Raw genomic sequence first — 21,527 nt, forward strand, 5'->3', positions numbered from 1 at the left:
AAATAGGATGATGACACTAGATATTATAAGAAGTTTTCAAGACACCGAAAGTGAAGTCACTCATCATTTATGTAAAGTTGCAAATTCACACCACTGCCAGAAAGTAAAAAAGAAACTACTACAATTTTAAGGAGACTACATGCAGTCTACTGATGTAAATATAACAAGGCTGATGGGAGTTCAGTCAGCAGTCAAACAAAATTAATAACTATGTCAAAGGGTTCTGTTATGTTCAGAGCATCACTGTCTCTGCCCTCCCTTGCCATCTGATGGTTCTTTTAATATCAGTGTGCTCACCAGGAATTTGAACAGCTTGAGATTTCATGAAGAATGAGTAGCTTCTTTCCAGCCTGGTCACAAAGACCCTGAAAGCGCTCAGGATGCTGCATAGCACAGCTCTCATCACCATTTTAAAAGCCTCTGTGGATATTAAAATCCAAAAATGATGCCCATAGTGTAGCACTTACATACCATTGAGCTGGGTAACAGAATACTTTAGTATCACGGGAACTAATAAAGAAAAATGTATAAGAAATTAAAGAAAGACTCGATTATTTATCTGCCACTGGCCCCTTGCATGTTCCTGAAAAGCCATTTACATTGGTGCTTCTATTTTTCCTCTGGTCTTTGAGCACCTTCAGCATTTGGGCTGTCAGGACTGTATCTTGCATGCTCCAATAGCAGCATCCAAGGTGGGATTCAGTTTGGAAACTATGAATCTTACTATTCTTAGCCCAGAAATGTAATTGCTTTAACAAGCCGTGCACCCACCCACACACACTCATACACACGCTCAGTGAAAAGGTTTGAGGGACAGGAATGCTTTCCATCCCCTCCAATTGCAAAATCCCAAAGGCTTAGAGAGGGAAAGAAGAACAGGCAAGGTAAACAGATACTCAGACAGTATCATCTTGAGGAAGGCTACTCCACATCCTGCATCATACCTCCACCCAGAACAACCATCAGAAGTCACCATGTTCCACCTCTCTGGGAAACCCAGAGACCCTGAAGTCTCAGATCCCAAAAATGAACTCTCCAGCTGAGGAACAAGACAGTTTTCATGATGTGAATGAAGAAGTGATCATGCAGATAATGTAGGGGACTTGCAAATGAAAAGGAAGACTCTGGCCCAGTTCTGAAAACCCAGCACCATGAGGGGTAAGTCTGTAAGGTCTGTATATACACCCTGGCATAGGGCATTGTACTGTAAAAGCACAGAGAAATCTCATGACAACAAGGGACCAGTTACAGTAACAAATCTTTCCTTATCAGAAAGAGGTCCACAGAAAGATTGATTACAGCACATACCAAGTCCAGGGAATACCAAGTGTTCAGGATTTTTTGGTTCATTCTGAGGTCAAGTGAAAACAGACCAAAGGCATCCCATAGTATTTTAGGATGTGATTTGTAATCCACCTTTTGATAAATCAGTCATTGCAATAAGGGAAACCTGCCCTAATCCTTTGGAGGTGAGCTCCCATTATAGTCAGTACTCTGGGAAAGGCTAAATAAGACAGACCTCATGTCAATAAATGGTTCCATAAGTAAATTCTATAATCAAACCACAGCAGCTGCTAAGAAGTTTCCCTTGCCCTTTTTTAATTTTATTATGTGACTCCATGTCTGATGCTTCATCGTTTGCACTACCCCCTACTTCACTACAAGAGGACTTTAATGGAAAAAAAATGTTGTCTTTTACAGACTTTAACTTACACTGTATCTTTACTTGCTTAGATATATTTATTGGACACTGATGTTTATATCTAGTTTAGCTACCACTGTTACCTTTTACATGTGAAAAGCCATAATATAGAGTGAAAGTCAAACCATGCATCGCTGAGTTTCAACTGCATGTAAAAGGGCAGACTGACTATTGTTCGTTCCACAGTTCAAATGCAGTTTAAGAGCTATCCATATCCCCTTGTAATACATATCTCCAAACCCAAGACCATCACCATTATCAAAACAGTTTGGGGACTAGCTTAGAAAGGCTACTCAGCTTCTTCGCATCTGAAATCCTGAACTCCTCTTTGGAAACTACATACTTTGAATTATTAAAAAGTTGAGTTTTGTACACCACAGGAATAAAAATCTAAGTGACTAAGGCACGTGTTTTTCAGTGCCAATCAGGAAGGCAGAAAGCAATGTCAGGGTCACATCCTCCAGCAAAAAGATATCAAGCCTCTTGAAAAAAAGCTTTGGCAGATTTATTTACTTTTTGGGCAAATGCAATAGAAAAACCAGAAACTGAGTACGACAAGAGTCTGCATAGGTACTTTCATCAGAGAGGAAAATGAAAGAATGCAAACGCTTTGGTTAACATTGAGATTGTCATTGCTGCTCTGCCTTAAAGGGAAAAAGTGCCCAAACTAGTGGAGAGCCCTCCAAGGGAGCAATACTCTACACAGCTCACAACCACAATTATCAGTTTATGTCTGAGATCAGCTTGTGCTAAGCATCCTTGGATAGAAGGGGTTTTCAAACAGTATATGTTTGTGACACAGTGCTTCATCAAGTAGAAATGGCAATTTGTCCATCTTAGGTTATCTGGGGTTTGAATCTCGCATCTACAGAAACTACTCTGTAACTTTGTCATTGACAGAGGAAAAAAAGCTCTCTATATTCTACCATAGAGTGTATGCAAAAATAAGGCATATTTATTTTTAGTATTTGGCTCTAGATGGAAGCGTGAGGTTAAAAATAACTTCAGGAAAAAGGTTAAAAAAAGTTTAGGGTGCAAAATAGCCTTAAAGCAGCAAACTCAGGTCTCCACTGAGAACCACCCCTGCCCTGGGCAATGAGAACCAACTAACGCCCAACTCTCTACTCACCCCTACAGCAGTACATGACAACACAGGACATATGTCTGATCCACACAGATCTTTCAAAGAAAATCTAGCATCAGGCACACACACACTTATAGACATGAAAACCAACAGCTTAACGGGGCTTCAAAATGACACATATGTGAAACATCACCTTCGAGTTACACCGTATGCACAGCACATCTTTAAATACTGATATGACAATTGAGCAGTCAGGGCTTTGTGAGATATTTAAGACTGGTGGTATAGCCCTTGCCCTCTTAGCTTCTTTAACCACTCTGGCCATGTGGTCCCCTCCGAGTGCCAGTCAGGAGGTGAGGGTGTATTTGCCATGCTGGAAGCTGTAGCTCCTTTTGTTTTTAAAGGTGGGACAAGGAAAGGGCACGCATCACAGAAAACCCTGCCAGGAAACATCATGGTGACAACAGCTATCATTCCGGAAAAAGCAAGCTTTTCCTTTCTTGGAAACAAATACCACAAGAAGTGTTCTTGCTATCCATCACGTACTCTTGCTTAAAGCAAACTACTGGTATAAATGAGCCTTGGAATATCTGACACATTTTGACCCACAGTGCAACATCGCTCCCCCGGGAAACAATGCAAGAAACTCTTCTACCACAAAGAAGTCACCGTCACCTTGTTGACTGCATAACTCCAGAGTGATCGATCTCTGACAAGAGTAACACCCATGTGTTATAAACATCAGCAGAAACTTGAGAAACCGGATCCTCCTGTATATTTTCATTTCCCCTAGACTCAGTATGGCATTTGCTATATCTCAGTGAAGACCTGCAATACCATTTTAGAGAGGATACTGAGACTTTAGGAATTGATTTTTTTCCAATTTGGCACAAAATACAAAACGTTTTGAAATCCTGCACAAACAAAGGATTGTTCTCCACCTAACTCTGGGATAGTCCGATTTGTGAGAACAGTCTATGACCAAAGCAGAGTTCAACAGCCAATGCCACATTTCCTGGAGCTGTGAGAGCTACCAGAGCTACACGAGGTCCAGTCAAACACAGTCTTTCCTTGCCCACAGGACAATGTGGGACCCCCTGATGCACAATGATTGCTCAAGTACAGCAGGTACATTCTCCACTCCTCTGCCATCAACACACTGGGGCTGTTCCAGGTTGTGGTTTGGGTTTGGCTTTTATTTGTTAAGGCAAGGTCCTCTCAGTCATCAGAACTAGAAGGGAAGAGAAGCCAGTTTGGGGTGAGAAAGTAGAGGAAAGAAAGAATGTAACATTCACAGACTACTCTCTGTCACTGTCCAGGCTTGTTACAGAGGTAATTCCTAAGCAAACTTCACAGACAAGCAAATGGAAGAAAGAAACTACTTTTGACAAATAATCTAAATGCACGTACCATGCACCCTTTTATTCCTTCCAAAGAGAACTCTAAGTACTGTTTCCAACTGAGTAGAAAACTTCAAGCCATCAAGAAAAATTTCCAAAACAGCAGTACAGTTTAATTTTTCATGAAAATCAACAAATGCAAAACAATGCAACGTTTCTTCAAATACATGGAGTTCCCAAACTCTCTGGATAAAATCAAAACTCCTTCTTTTATTCTCTGAAGTGACATTATCAATGTTCTGCTAACCCTGTGTTTCTTAATTAGCTATGCTTGCTTTTACCAACAGTCCAGTTTTATACCAGCTACAGCATCTTTTCCACACATGCACCTCTCTTTCTCCAATACAACTTATTGCTGATTCCACCCAATTCTAGAGGACAGTAACAAGAGGAATAAGGAAAGAGTAACTTCAGACCTCTACTAAAGAAACAATATTTATGTACAATACCTATAAATCTGGAATTATTTCAATACATACAAGAAAAAAAATTGTTCTAGTTAATAAGTACTCTAATCAATTATTTGTGTGTGCATTTAGAAATATAAACTCATTATATGACTATCTGTATATTCTCATGTGTTACATACATCTACACACTTGCTCCATCAGCAGAGCAGGCTACTCAGAATGCCATTATGGAAAATATTTGTAACAGATCTTTTCTCCAGACCTGCTTCTTCAACTCTTCTTGGCACTGAAGGCTGGAAAACTTTGACTTGATATTGGTTAAAGTTTGTATGAATAGCAAACCAGAGAATTCAATTCAGGTTCAACTCTGATTTAAAAACAAGTTATGGTCAGTTTTTTATGTATCAAACCTGAATTTGTATTACAGAGAGAGCAATGTCAATTTTTGCTAAAATAAAGTCATGCTTAAAAACTGAACATCCTCAGAATCTACTGAAAGTGACAGACTGAACTTTCATTGGAAAACAGGCCTTTAATTTGTTAAGAAGAGATTAACAAAGATAATGTTCTTAGACAACAGGATCTGAGCACATACTTATTACAGTGTTTGTCCAAACTCAAAATTTGGCCCATAACCTTAATAGCATGGCATCTAAGTGTAGCTTAACAGTCTTGAAATAAAAGTAGGGTAATATATCATATAGAGAATAACTTAAATATTCTTTGCTTAAATAAATAACATTTAAAATTTTATAACAGGTTACAGGAAAATGAATTAGGTTTCAGTAGAAAAATAACATTTCTTTCTCACAAGCATTCAAGTGGTCTCTAAGCTCCACCCCAACATATAAAGACATATCTTTTTGAAGCAGAAGGAAACAAACACAATTATATGCAATTTCTAATATTCACTCGTCACAAACTGAAAAGGAAAAGGTGTTTCATGTGCACAGTCATACTAGTGGAAAAATTGTTACTTAATATTCAGGTTACTTACAGATTTGTTGTCCAGCCTGCAAGATCTCCACTGTCCATGATAAGGTGATTTCCATCCAAGAGCACAGGTGGGCTGCTAGAGAAGGCAGGTGTTGGAGACTGGGAAGAAAGAGAATCTATGCTCCCAGTTGGGGTGTCTTCTCTGGGAAAGCTGTGACTGTCAGCTATAAGAGAGAGCAAAAGTTAGAAGGAGAGTCAAAGAATCTTCTCATGAGCCAAAGCATCTGCTTTGGTGATAATGTCCTGAAATATATATGAGAAGAAACTTTACTGCCCCATCTTCACAGGATATTTTGTAGGATAAGCAATCTCCCAGTATTTTCCCAAAAGGTATCACTGCACAATTTCTCCCATTTTTATCACCAGGCTATCTTCACAACACAATGTATTCCCAGTGCTTTCTGCAGCATGTGTTTTCTGTGAATGAAATGCTAAATTTTGGGGGGATATTTTTAGACAAAGGCATCATTTCAGATAAGAAAATAGTTTAGGCTATACACATTTGCTTGTCTCTCTAAAAACACAATCTCTAAAGATAATGTAATACCCATTTGAGGATTGCTCTCAAGTACCGCAAGCACAATCTTACCAAACATGAAACACTGACATTTAGAAAGGTCAGAATAAGCAGGAGATTTCTAACAAACACACAATACCCAAGAATGTTAAACCTTTTTAATGGTGTTACTTTTAAGGGAACTCATCATATTTTGATCTACTACTCATTTTCACAAGCTACTCTTAGAATATCATCATTCAGATATGATTGATTGAGAAGACATTAAAGGAACACCAATCCTATCCCAAGGACAGTAAGATAAAGTTACCAGCGTGTCACAGCACTCACTGCAAACCATGCTGACACATCTAGCCAAACAGCACGTTCTGCACTGAAAAACTAACCTTCACCCACATAGCTTTTCCCTTCCAAACTTTCATTTAAACATCTTACAAATTCTAAAAGAGGTGTACAAAATGAGGATGTTCGTAAACAATAAAGTACCCAGGACAGATAAGCCAGCAGTCTCAAATGGGGCCTCTGGCTGTTCTCAAAATACTAATATTTAACTGTAATAAATGTCATTTCCAGACACCCTTTACAAGGTTCCCTGCATCCTTTCTTCTGTCCATCCTACTCCCACTAGCACTCGTGACCATGGCCCACAGGCCTGCCAAATAACATCATCACAAAAGTCTAGAGTGGATTAGATATCATTGACCCCACAGTCTTTGTAAAAGAGTTCTGGTCTCTTAAGGACAACAGTTTTGGGAGAAAAAAATGAACAACCAAGTCCTAACACATCACAATAATATGATCACAAGCTGCTAAAGTATCATGCTTGCTTGACAACCTGTATCTCCCGTGTACAGTAATATACAAGATGAAGTCCTGTACAAGGTTACTTTCCAATTCTAAACAAATAAGCATCTGCTCAATGAAAAATTGAGCTTAATTCTACTCCATTGAGGTAAGCAGTACTATTGCATTGATTTCTTTAATTTACTTTTTTTTTTTAATTAATTAAAAGTGCAACAATAAAAAGACATGGACAATGAAAAGGCACCCTCACTGGATAAAAATCCTTCTCACAACTTTATTACTGCCTCAACCAGCTCAATTCCTTCTGCTTCAAAAGCAGAAAATTAGTAAAGCACTTGCCTGCTTCCCCAGCCATCTCAAACTCACCCCCTCCCAACAGCTCTCAGAGAACAACTTCCCTAGAGAGTAAAATGACATACAACTAAAAACAGTGAAATGATAAAAGTGATCATCTGGAAATTTCTCCCTAAGCAGCTGCTAATTTAAGGATCTAAATTAGCCCATAGTAACAAAGTGTGATAAGCTCTGAGGAGGAGAATGTTAACCTGGGAAAGTGAGTCACTCACTGTGGCCCAATCCTGCTCAACTCACAGCTCCCCACTGCACCCAGGACACGACGCTGCCTCTCACATTTACATGACGTGACATGAGAATTGCAGGAGTGTCAGGTAAAAACTAATTAATTACATCTCGTTTGCAGATGTATCTGTCACGATGATAAACATCTAAGAGATTAGACAGTGATACTGCAACCTTACTTCATAAGTTCCTTAAAACTAGACTTAAGTCCTTTTAATCCATCATAGTTTATTTTCAAAGTAGTACTATTAAGACAACCAAGAATATCAAACCACATACACTACCAGAAGGCCACATTTACCACAACCATTCACTTAGCATCACTAAAACACAGTAGAAATCTGCATTAATCTGTTCATTAATATTATGAATATGACCAACTCACTGCACCTCCCTACAGAAAGCAGAGGATTTTCCATTGAATTGTTTCTCAGAACACACAGAAAAAGTAAAAAAATATTAAACGCTTCAGTCACGCACAGCAGAGTCAACACTGGAGACTGTAGTACACAGGCAATTACATCTGACATTATCATAAATTAAACTGTGTGTTAAATCTTTCCTCAAATTTTACTTCTTCCTTCCTGAGTCAGTGTTTTCTCACAGTCAGTACTGCATTGCACTCTCAAGACTAAGATTGGGTTTACAACACTAAAAACAAATCAAGTATTTAAACAGGAAAATGCCTGCTAAATTCTAAACACCCTCTAAAAACGTACAAAGACACTTGACATTCTGATTTCTTCAATTATCTCCTTTTGTAAAGCAAAACAGTACTTTTATTGAGGAAGAGGCAATTGTGTATAACTGAAAAACAGATGACTAATGACCATCTAGCACATTTTCATTATTAAAAACAATATATGCTCAAAACCTAAGTCTTGGAAATATGGGGTCATTGCTACGATTTCAACACTACAAAGATTTCATCCTTTTTGTTGGTGCCAAAAGTTCTGCTAACTTCAGAAATTACAGTGACACCTGTACATGGCAGAGGCCATAGAACTGTCTCATTATCTCTTTATTACGCTTAATAACCTGCTTTTGATTAATGCTCATCTCATGTTGGGCCAAACTGCATCTTCCAAACAGTCATTGTCTCCAGACTTCAGTAGATGATAAAAGGAATGGAGAATCAATTGGCTGCTAATTAATATACTTGCCAACAATTACCTTCACTTTGTTAGGCTTTATTTTCAGGCATGATCCATTTAATATCCCTTACTAATTATTATATTATCTCTCATATCCAGTTTTTGTGTTGTGTGAAGGTATTTAAACGATCTCCTTTTTAAGTTTAACACTGAATCTCTTACTGTAAGGGATTTTGCAGCTTTGGAATCATGCATCTGTTCTATAAAACTGTTCTATAAACCAGTATTTTTTCTGAAGAGCATACATCAGATATGATTCTATGATTTTTTATTGTGGTCTCACGAGAACCACATTAAGTGTTAAGCTCCACCACTTACTTCTATTCATTAATCCCCTGTTTGTACTTCCAAGGCTGGCACTTTTTTTTGCCATTGCTTTAAATGAATAATATGATGAGCTGATTGCCCACCATGAGCAACAGACTTAGAGTCACCATTTCTTAGGATGTAGTGATCCATTCTGTAGCTATGGGCTACATCTTCCCTCTAAAATCTGTAAATTTATTTCTCAATACAACCACATTTATTTTATTTGTATGGGTGTGTCTTAGCACATGAACACAACTCCTCCTTGACTGCCTTTGTCATTATTTGCAATTCCTCCTTTGTCCCATGTGTAAATATATCATCAAGAATTTGTATTTACCTTTCTAAATATTGCTACTCCATTAGCATTCCTCCAGTTTCTTCCCACTTCTTCAGCAAGCTACAAGATGTTTTCAAAATTAACAGTGCCAAGCTATGCAACCCCTTGACCAGAAAGCTTTTTTAGGACAAGTTAGGTGGCTTTGCACTATTCAAAGTATTCACCTAACAAAAGGCCTACCTGTGAACATTTCTGTTTGATGCTGCTGATCCTAAATCCCACATCGATTATCATGACTAAGTTCCTTCAAACGCTTCTTCAAAACCTGTAAGATACAGTGACTGCTAGATATTTCTTCTTTTTTATCCCCCTGCCCTCTTCCTCTGTTTTGCTTTGTAGAGCCAGTAAAGGTCCTAAACTGCTGGAGATTAAAAATCCTTTTAAGTTTTCACATGCTTTGTTTGTTAAAGCGTGCGTTAAGGACATTGCTGGAATTGAAACAGCTTTAAGGGTTTCATCATACCTCAGAATTCAGGGACTCTTAATATTGATAGTCTAATATTTTTTTAATGTTTCTCTCTTCTGACTCCTCTTTACCTCCAACATTGTTCTCCAGTGAGCAGCATTGTCAGGTTTCCCACTTCTATGAAAAAGTTGAATGCCACATTGGACTGACAGGTCCTTTCGAAGAGGAGCTCCAGAAACTTCCTATTCTTTTCTAACCACTTGAATTCTAATGAGCTCTTACATTATAAAACAGGCAGGATGTGATTTCCTTTAAAGCTCATTTATATTATTCTTTGAGCATACAGTTTGGTGTTCTTGGGGCCTTCATTTTCTCCTTCTAAAAATGGCAAATCTTTTTTCTCCCCTGTTACACTCATCTTTGGGTGCCAGAACAGATGAAGGACATGAGGGTTCTCAGTGTAAAAGCAGCAAATCTGTATGACATCTCACAAGTTTTTGTCAACACTCCAGCCATCAGCTCTTCACCTTTTCTTCTTCATAATTGTGGAAAGGCTCTGAGTGCCTTCAGCTTGGCCATCTTTCTAGAGTTGCCATCAAGCTGCTTCTACAATTCATCTCCCCATCCTACGCAAATAGGTGTAAGATCCAATTCTACTCTCAAGAGAGTTAAAACTTGTTTCATATTCTCACCACCTTTTGCATACTATTTAAATTTTTTGACTGCTCCGATCCTTTTAAACTGTCATGTAAATCATCTTCTTGTTTCACTGATCTAATCACAACACTCATCCAAGCCTTTGAGCTTTCACTGTGCCTCTGCAACAGATACCTGTGCTTTGCCTTTATGGCTGTTTGTGGTTCAGACCAGCCCTATCTAGAAAATTAGATAGCTTAGGCTGATCCTAATAATTTACTGGTGTGTCTAGCTGGTACTACTTACCATTCACTTTCTAACCCAAATCTCTTTCCTCCCTCCCCATCTCCCCGCCTCTTTACACCCTTTCTCATAATAACAAATCCCCACAAAGTTAAGTGAGTAGCTGTATAGACTAAGACCTACCTCATCCAGCTTTTCTCTGTGTAACCCTCAGTTCCTTCTCCCTTTTGTTTGGATGAGCCTCAGATAATAAAGGCTCTCAGATCCTCCATACCAGAAATCTGAACTCAGCTTTTACCTAACTGAACATGACATGCCTCCCCATCGCCTTTTTTTCTCCTTTTTCCATCTGGCTAGTCTAAGAATATTTTTTGTTGGCATCCAAAGTTGAAAAAAAAAAAAAAACCTGAAATACTTTGGCAGTGTCAATAATCAGATCCTTACTTTACTCCGAGAATCCTAAATAAGAAAAAACATTTGTAATAAGAGTGACAAAAAGCAGAGAGCTAACACTTTTAGTTACTTGCTTAGGTGACAGAGTTGCCTTCCAACTTCAGCTTAAGTAAACTAATGAATTGCATGCTTTAATGTTAAAAGCAAGACTAATCTTTAAAGTCAACACTACAACCAACACCTATAGTTTGAGGGTAACCAGAGAATTAAAACAGTTTATGAAAATGACTGTTTCTGGAGTAAATGAGAAACACTTATGACTGTTTCTGTTCAGATACGTAGAATAGGCAGAACAGAACTGTCATACAGGTTTTAAGTGGTCATTGCATACACAAATAGTGGTAAAATAAGAGGATAAAAACCTATGTCTAATTCCACTTTGACACAGTCAAACAAGGGATGATGGAGAGAGTTTCTGAGGAGAGTAGATTAAAGATGCTGCAAAATCCCCATTACCACCTTCAAGCTTGACATTTTTTGCATCATGAGATGGGGAAGCAGCAGCTGCACTGCTGTGCAGCCACCCATCCTCCCCCATCAGCATCACAGCTGCATCCAGCTCTGTGATAACAAACACAAATAGCTAACTTCCCACAATAATAGAGAAGTTTAACCAAGTAGAAAGTAGCTTTGCTTTTATGTTAATTTGTGGGTATGTACTATGTTTTCTTTTTAATAGGAATCTCATATATTAATATCATCTACCAAGCAAGAACTTAGTTCCGTGTGCTAGAGCTTCAGCATTCATAGAAAACAGGCACGAAAAACATATCAAAACATAAGTTGCCTCACACAGTTAATAAATCTTGAAATGATCCCAGGAAACAACATTCCACTCTGGAAAGGATTCAGCCATTCCTGGAAAGCTAGAAGTAACTCCATTAGAGAAAGCTTTCTGTGACAGTCAGTGTGATTAGAGGACCCTGCAATCAAAAATAGCCTTTTCTAGATGCAGGGCTGCACCCTTTGTTCACTACTTACAGTACAATTCACCCTGTGGTAATCACACCAAACACCAGATAAACTCAGACATTCCTCTACTCCTCCAAATTTTTAAAGTTTTCTGAATTAATGAAGTAAATTAATAAACTGTGTACTTTTGTTTAACACACCACCGAAACTGGTCAATTGTTTATTACTCACCTTCAGACCACATAAATTGTGCTATTTAAAGACATTTCCAAATCAAGGTGAAAGCCTGATTGAAAGCTAATAGTGACCTATTCTTTGGTTAAAAAAATAATCATAGATAATGCTAGAACTAAACAAGAGAGTTACTTCTTCACTGCTCCTGAATACTGGGTATATTGGAGGGTAGATTCTTGTAAATGCTCAGAAAAACAGATTTGTATCACTGCATTTCATTATCAAAAGGTACCCATTACTACCCTCAATGTGTAGCAAATCCTTTGCACTGCAGCACTGCCTCAGTAGGCAGTCAGTTCTTACATAAATCTAGACATCATAGCCTCATACAGCCCGGAGCCAGTGCAGTTTTCGTGGAGCAAACGGACAGCAGACAGCCCACATACCCATCAGATTCATGCTGCCTTGAAGAACACACACAGTAAGAATCAGATCTCTATGCCAGCTATTTTTTTCTCTCAGACAAAATAATTGCCACAATTATTAGAGTTGACTACAGTTTTTCCTAGATAAAGAGCAACTTTGATATATTTCTCAGATTTGTGCATGTACCAGCATGTGTATCTTGGGCACGGAGGAGCTTTCCTGGAGAAAGATTGTTTTTCCCAACTCCATAATGATTCAAACACGTCAGAAAAAGAAGGAAGCTGCACTAGACAGAATTTGCCTCAAGACTGACTGACGCAACTCAAGAGTTGTATCCAGAAAGCTGGGTGTTTGAGCTGGGGCTTGGAAAGGGAAAGAAATGTGCTCATCTGCAAGCTACTTAGGGGTTAGCAGGGTTTGGGGACCATGCCCCTGCCCTGCCCTCCTTCTTTTTCACAATTTTTTTGTTTATTTCTAAAATGCAAAGTTCAATTTCAAACAAGTATCTTTCTAGATATACACTTACCCTGTATTATTATGCAATTAACTTGCAAAAATTAAGCAGTTATTTAAAATAATACCTCCCTTACTGCAGGTCATCTCTCAAAATTCAGGAGAAATACTGCTTGGATTATTTTACATCAATAGAATCCCAAAGATAAATAGCCCTTTGCTGAGCAAGCTAAAACTAAAATGGGTAAAGAATCCCAATTTATTCCACAAGTTGTGGAAAAACCACTTCAAGACAGAACCACTGATACGATGTTGGGGTGCTAAATTATATTACATAATTAAATTTTGAAACTCAACAGAAATCAGATACAAGCATGCAGAGGGGTTCCTCTTTTGATTTGTGTTACACAACGATAACAAGAGCAGTATCAAAACTCAAAGATTACTCATTTTTTACCAGAGTTTGCTTGGCAGGAAACCACATATGACCTCCAGCCTTACCAGGCTGGCCAGATGCCACAAAATTTCATGGCTGAAAAATGCAATGATGAACTGAAGCCACTTCCTGAAAACTCTGACATACAGCAAGATAAACAGACTGTCCCACTGCTTTCATATTTTTTTTGGTAGCACTGAGTGTTTTGGGTTTCCACCAGTCCAGACAACATTAACCTATGGTCCAGCCCTGTATTGGAACACACCAACAAAACAGCTCTAGTCTAATCAATGAGAATAAGAACTGTGAAAAACCAGAGCAGATCAAAAAGGGGTACAATCACCAGGGCTAAGAGTTCCCTAATTCAGCAGCACCTCTTAAATGACATCAAAAACTCCCAAGTCCATGAAAATATTCTTCCGTGTTTCCTTATCTGTTTTGCTGGCAATTCAGCCACCAGTCACCTGGAAAATGTGTCTGTAAGGGTCCTTCCAACCCCAAAAGGTAAGATGTTCAAAAAATCTTTCCCTGAGCTGTCAAACAGAGATAATGTCATGCTGTTTTCTCCTCTTCTCTTGTATTTAGATTGCTTCACTGGCAATTACTTCCTATGGCTTATTAAAAGAAGACGTTTCTTACCAATAATTCCACAACCCACGGAGGTACTTGGATAATGACAAAGACTAACTGCTACCACACTGGTTATGTGATGGGTCTCTTATAAGAAAGCCACTCTGAAACATTTCCAATATGCTGCTGACACCTGGCTGTGCCTCCTTCCTCATTTTGTTCACCTCTCTCCTTTTGCCATAACAGTGACTTCAACAGAGGAATGAAGGAAGCAGGATGCCTATGGCTTACTAAAAAAAAAAAAACAAACAACTGGAAACAAGCTAAGAAGCCCTTAAGGAAATTTTGTCAGCTCTTTCAACAGAACATCCAGGTGACACGTTTGTTGAGGAACCTCCTAATTTCCCCACTGGTAGTTTAAAACGCAGTAATTAGGAAGACAGACTTTGCTACTCCAATGTAGTTAAGTCAATATTGTCTTCCATGCCTGGATTCTTCTACCACTATCCATGAGGTCTCTGAGGCTAATTTGCTTAGCCCCAGTCATGTAGTCTTAGATGAGACTGCAATCCTAGCCAAGCCAGTCCCACTACTGTTACTTCTTGTGATATCCCCTAAGTACACCTTCAATCTCCCTCTTGGTTCAGCAACTCGCAAGAACAGTGGGAAGGAAAGAAGTGGTAGTAACGTGATTCACCTTGCACTGAGTGCAACTTTCAAAAGAAGAAAACAGAAAATAGGAGAGAGAAAGAACAGCAAATAAGACAGAGAATTCCAGAAGCTAATGGCAGGACACGAATACGTCTTTTTCTGACAGAATGAAAAACACTGATGGAGGGGAACAAAACAGGAAGAGGAATATTCTCTAAGTTGCATATCAGCCTTCCAGGAAGTTCATCAGCTCTCTCCTGCAAGATCTTCTCTGCTATTCTTGTCACCAGTGAAGGGGAGCAAGAGTGCCCCACATGAGGAAACACCTAATTCAGTGCAATGCACACTCTCATCCGTAGGAAAGTGACTGGAGAGCTGAACAGCTATAAGTCTTTGTTTTTACTTATACTCTTGTGTGCTGCTGGGTGAGAGAATTTTCTTTAACCAACAGGGGTTGGCCAGGGCACAGCTGGCACACAGCAAAGATACATCAGTGACTTCCATGCCTGGGATTAATGGCTTTTAGCATGCCAAATTGGCCTTCTTACAGTATTATGTGCCCCTGCATGTCTGTGTGCAGAAGGTAGAGAATTAAAGAGATGAAGGATTATTACAGGAGATCAGAGGTTTTTAATAATGTCTGGCCTCAAGGAAAGACTGACCCTTTCTCCTGAACTCCTTACTCTTTCTTTTAATTCAGATTTTAGTTTAAAGCCTATTTAAGTTCCCTTTCCCTGCCCCTCTGACTCCTGTTCTATGCATGTGTGTGAACATGTGGATGTGTTTACTTTGAACATTTCTACAGCCTCTAGATTTCATACACTGAAAGCAGACAAGCACTGGCAATGATACTGAGGCAATTCTCACACCAACCATGAAGATCTGACACACCTCATTCTAAAAGATGTAAAATTTAGATGTTTACTACATCATGACACTTAAATTTGCTTTTTGATAACTGTGCAGCAAGTAGGCTGCAGCAAGTAGACTACTCACAGGGATAACAATGGCCAGACAATGTATATTGCATATACAAAGTATGGACCCAGATTATTTCAAATCTCTGAGAAAATAAGTACCTTGTATGGACCCAGAACTTTCCAAGCAGAAGACGATTATCTGATAGGAAAGTAGGCCCTCTATACATACCCACTATTACATAAGAAAAAGCTTCACCTTTACTGACAGTAGCTCAAAAGCGCTTTTAAATCTGTATAGCACTCATCCTACTCGGAGCCATCAGGTGGAAAAAGCTGTGATAGATCACATAGAATCATAGGAACTATTCTTGCAGCAAGACGAAATACAAACTGTCTTAAATTCTGCATGGCAAACAGCAGTCATCCTGCCTGATCTCCCCCTCATGACTAACATTGCTGCACTTATTTTGTGACAGCGTAGCTTGTGTTCTGCTCAGCTGTTAACAATAGCTTTGTAAGCAAGTGTTGCAAGCCCTTATGGCTTTTTGATATGCCTATGTAGCTGCTTTTCTTTCCATTTCCCCTACTATGTGCCAGGTTACAGAAACACTTCCAAGCAGCAGATTCAGAAATAGAAAGAGTTCAAGGCCAGGTTTCACACCTGCAACCTTGCAGCTCTGGGCTGTTCCAGCCCTGAAGACCAGTCTCCTTATAAATCCAAGGCTTTCTCTAACATCCCAGGTTTATGTTCAGTAATTCCAAATGAAGTTTATGATTTTTTTACTTATGTGTTTGGGGCAGGAAGCAATGGGAGGGGAAGGGAGAGGGACTATTGCATGGAAGCCATGTAGCCATTACGTGTATCATGTTTTACTTTGATGAAGTAATGTAATTGAATTCATGCAAATTAATTTATCCCCCAAATTAGGACGCTGTCTCACTCCAATTCCCACAAAAAAATCAAAACCAGCTACTCCTATTCAACATTAAATTCCATTCATACTTATGCTACCCTAAATACTTCAAGGGTAATATAAGTTAGCACAAAGTTTTAAAGGGTTAAGTAGCAGTTCTAATTCTTATTTCTTTTAGAATTCTTGACAAATACCTGCTTTCTAAATCACTATAAATACAGTATTTAGCTTAGAGCAGCAACAAAAAGCTATCACAAAACACCTCATATGAGTTCCAGAGTGGGGGGATTGGACATAAATGCCTTAAAAACAGAACAATGCAGCCCCCCCATGATGCTGTTGTGCTGTGTCCACGTATGTGCCAATGAGAAACTTTGACTCCTAAAGTGTGTTCAAATAGAATAAGGCATCAGCAAGCACTGTGGTTTAAAAAGTATATTTTGGTTTGTTTAGAAAACAAGTAGTTCTTTAGTTGGACAAATTGCTACACGAGACCCATTTTTTGACTCCAGGTGTGATTTATGCAACCTGTGCTGATTCTCTCTTCATCTTGGATGGACTGCATTATTCTCCCTACCTTACACAGGACTTTTCTCCCCATGTTGTTCTAGTAGCCCTGCAAAATAGTTTAATAATCTCTAAGTCTCTGGCACTGAAAAAAATTGCATGAAACAACCAAACAGAAAAACCAAAACAGAAAAACCAAAACAAAACAACTCCCCCCAAAAAACCCAAACCTGTTTATTTTGCTACAAGATGAGAAAGGTATACAAATTTTAAATAAAATTGTAAGGGAACGAAACTAAAATTCTGCATTGCCCTCTAGAAGAAGTATAAACAGAGCTCTCTTCTGATATATATTGACTGTCCAAATGGAAAATAAAGACATTTTTAGAAGAACAGGATAAACATCTCCCTGTTCAAGCTAATAGTCCTTCCCTCTCTGCATAGAGAGACAGAGAGAGAATGAAAAGTCATTTGTATACAGTTGAGACTGTAAGCCACGGGAGTTTCTGCATTGCTACTTAATTCACCTAAAATTCATTCAGATAATGGGGGGGAGGGGGAAAGAAAAAAGCAATTTCCAAAAATAGAAAAAAAAAGAAAAACCAAACCAAACCAAAAAAAATCCCAACAACAAAACCAAAAACCAAATCCCATGTCTCCATTTTAGAAGACTAGAAAGCTCTGGAATTGATCCTAATGTAAATCTCAGACAAATCTGCAATTTTCTGAAACAAGAACTTTGGATTTAGGCCATGTATGAAAGCAGCTCAGAGTTCCCCATTAGGTCTAGTTCTACTTGAGACACAGGGATGTCGAAAAACTTCAGAGTGAAAATTTAGTAACTGGTTTACCACAGAGGAAAGAAGTTGAAAGAAAAACAGACAGTATCCTCTGTGACTTGGTCTTTCAGGAAATGAAGACCCTTTTGGTAGTAAATATAACACTTGAATTGTTTGCAAATAGGTTTAATCATCTCATTTCCATATACAAGGAAGGAAAATCTATGTGTTATCAGAATTCAGTACAGCTAATTACTAGAAGGCAAAATAAAGATTTTTATCAAACATAGTGTGTGTTCTTCAGTTATTGTATCTATCAATATTTATGTCACTTACAGCTCTTTCTGGCTGGTTGCTGCATACGTTTTGTGTGCAGTCAAGAAGCTTCTCGACTGCAAACGTGCTTTTAAAAAGAAACCTGGCCCGAACCCTGCATTTCCAATTCAAGCAGTGGATTCTGAAGCCTGTTAACTCCCTGGAGCAGCTGATAGCTAAAGACTTGTTTCCGCTTTTCTAACAATTTCCTGGTTTGCATAACAATCCTAAAAGAAACACACTCAAGAAGTTTTCCAGCACAGAGAGATTTTTGTCTCCAACATACTTCTAGTTTCAAGGCATAGAGAATATTTATATATAATTACAATAACTTTAGAGATACATTTGTCTACAAATATATTTATGTATAAATATGTATCAGCTGCTTGTTTAAAACAAGATTATGATAATTTTGCCATATCCAGGAAATACAAAACACTGACTTGTGCCTGGTGCTTAACTCATGCCATTGTGAATAAAGAGGGGGGGGAGGGAAGGGGTTTAATGTTTAATTTCCTGTTAAAAACACACACAGGATAAAAATCTTCCAAAGAGCAGTTATAAAACATGCATTTGTTAGCCAAGAAACTAGGTAAATATGGAATGAAGCCCAGGCTCACTTTTATTCCTTCCCCCCCTCTCCAAAGAACAAAGTAACTGAAGGCCACGAAGCGTATTTGGAGGCACTGAGCTCTACTCAGTGACTAGATAATTCATGAGCCTGGATATTTTACAGACCCTGGATCCACTGGGGTAGTTCTTCAGACCGTGCAATGGCACAGTTGGGCTCAGGGTACTGCACACTGCATGCATATGGCACACGTGCCAAACAGCCTCTGTCCTGACTGCTTCCCACCTCACTGACACAACCATCTGCCTAAACACAAGTCAAATGAGCATCAGCCTGCAGTCAGGACCCACCAACAGCCAGTTTCTAGCAACAACAGACTGAGAACACTGGTACCTTCAGCGGCAGCTTCAGAGACTACAGAGGACATTTTTTCCCCACAGTTACAAGGGGAAATATTATCATCAGATCCCACTGAAATTTTACCTGTAGCAATTCAGCCTTCATCACAGTTCTACCACGGAAAATGACATATTGGGTTATTCTGCAATTCACCCCACTAGAATTCCCAGACAAGTACCAAAGTTCTGTATGATATATAACTATTACAGCCTTTAGCAATCCCAGTTCTTCTCTTTGTCAAGATGCCCAAATTGGACAAGAATATGGACTGAATTTAGGAGAAATTGAACTTTTATAACCATTTTCAACAGTAACACTGTATTTTTGGCTCTTAAAATAAATTAATCCATCAAATACTTTCTGCCCACTGTGTTTGGGTCACAGCTGTGTTGAGAGGTCCTCAGTGCACACCTTGCAGCATGGAATTGGAGTAGTTGTGGTACTTCTTGCAGTCTGCTGGGATTCACATTCAAATTTAAATGTGAACAGCTCTGTGAATGGCTTCAATTTTGTTTTGTTTTTCAAATGAGGATAAATGTATTATTGTAGATATAGCTCAACAGCTTTCTTACTTTTGGTAGCATATTATTCAAATTAACACAGCTTAAGCTTTTTAAGTAGCTACACCTTAAACATCTTCTAGTCAAGGCATTTAGTTTCATATTTCATGCAAGAAAGGCACAGAGATTATGTATCTCTCTGGTGAATTAAATCCAATGGCAGGAATGCTGAATTTCTTGCTGACTCCTTGTAAAACTGGCTTTGAGACTATAAACAGTCCTGAGTTTATTTCTAAAACCTGCACTTAATATCTGTTGTAAGTATTTGTGCTCTTTCCTTACAAAATCCAAAACTGTTGACCACCAATTTAATGACAGTTCACCAGTGAATCTCATACTGCAGCAGGAGTTCAAAATCTTCCTGTTTATTTCCACGTGCTGTTACTGGACTTTGTGCCCTGATCCCATGGTTCTTCATGTGAAAAGAAATTCACTAAAAACATTAGGAGAGGGAAAGGGAATAGGGTGGAGAAAATCTGTAACACAAAATGAGCCCTGACTTGCCTCCTCAGTACTGTACGTACCCCCAAGCAATGATATTTCAGGAAAATCATTATGTTTCTGGCCAACAGTCAGAATACATAAGATGTTATACACCCTTTGCCTCACTGTATGTTGCTGCTGCAGACTCCATGCAAAAACAAGACCGTTGTAGGTTTTTTTTCCCCATTGCTTCTCAACAGAAAGGCAAGTTGACAAGTATTTACTGCTAGTTACAGCAAGGTATTAAAGATTCAAGTGAAGTAGTGGTATTCTCCAGTGCAGTGGTGACCTGAGCCTTTAATCCAGATGAATTTAACTGTAAAGTGCATTAGCTCTTCTCATAAAAGATTTGCTTTAATTTTAGTTCTCTCTCCATTTATCTTATGGCTGTGTAATCTTCAGTAGAGGTCAAAGAGATTTCCCCAAAGAAACAAGAGCTGCTTCTTTTTTAGAGGAGAAGAGCATATTTAAGACAGTTCGTCCTACTTTTAAACATATGTCACAGGACAGCACTCCCTGCTCTCCTTTCTCTGGAGCTCTCCTTGCTTCTCTGCATGTTCCAAAGCAATTAAACAAGCATGCATGTGCACGCACACACGTATACAAATTGAAACATGAAATGAAAACACCTTCTGTAGATAGGATACGCAGCCCATCTGATGCAAGGACTGAAATTATTACTAACATCTTACCATCATCCAACTCAAGGCAGAGATTGTAAACAGCCAGAGGCCTCTTAATACGTTGTCCTTGTCTTCTCGACTGCCTTGGTGGGGCATTTGGAGGAGACACTGACATAGAGATTGGCTCAGGGAAAGTGGTATCAGGCAGGGTTTTGAAAATCTGCAATCAAGAACACAAAGGGTGTTAATTATTTATCATGAAGAGCAACCTGTGTAATGCAACTGTAAACCATTATCAAACAACATTTGTTTTGGATTTCATTCAAAGCAGACAGGAGCCAAAAAATCCATTCCTTCAAGTTTGGGAGTATGCCGTGGGTTTTTAATGAGTGCTTTTAAAATAAATAAATAAGTAGATAAATAAAATAACCAAGAGCACTGTCTACACATTAACCAAGCTGCCAGTCAGTTAATTCAAAGACAAAATATTTGCAGCCACATTTACCAGCCAGGATGGAGGGGAAGGAGAAAAAGAAGGATACTAACTTTAGGAACCAGTAACCAAAAAGCTTCATAGCTTTAGCTAAAACTTATGATTTTGCCAGAATATCAATTTTAATTTTCAAAACTTGTGATATCATTTTATCAGCCATTTTAATTAAGGAAAACACCATACTCTCTAAGAGAGCAAGGGGAAAATTTTGTGGGCAGGGGTTTGCAGTGAGAAATACCATAGTAACAAAACATGTGAGAATTTATTCAGTTAACTATTGCATATTGAGACAAATTTATATTAAATGCTGA

General features: G+C 38.6%; 1 protein-coding gene across 2 annotated transcripts in view; it reads right to left on the bottom strand.

Annotated features, from left to right (window-relative positions):
- The window catches only part of ARHGAP10 (Rho GTPase activating protein 10), a 154,080-nt gene that overhangs the window by 25,223 nt on the left and 107,330 nt on the right, over positions 1-21,527 (bottom strand). For both annotated transcript variants that reach the window (XM_051790926.1, XM_051790925.1), the window contains 2 exons: positions 20,793-20,943; positions 5,594-5,756 (listed from right to left, as the gene is read on the bottom strand). In XM_051790926.1, coding sequence (XP_051646886.1) covers positions 5,594-5,756; positions 20,793-20,943 — 314 coding nt within the window. The remainder of the gene's footprint in view (positions 1-5,593; positions 5,757-20,792; positions 20,944-21,527) is intronic.

Source organism: Manacus candei, unplaced genomic scaffold, assembly GCF_025592945.1.
Source record: "Manacus candei isolate 608988 ecotype Guabito, Panama unplaced genomic scaffold, ASM2559294v1 h1tg000028l, whole genome shotgun sequence".
Lineage (NCBI taxonomy): Eukaryota > Metazoa > Chordata > Aves > Passeriformes > Pipridae > Manacus > Manacus candei.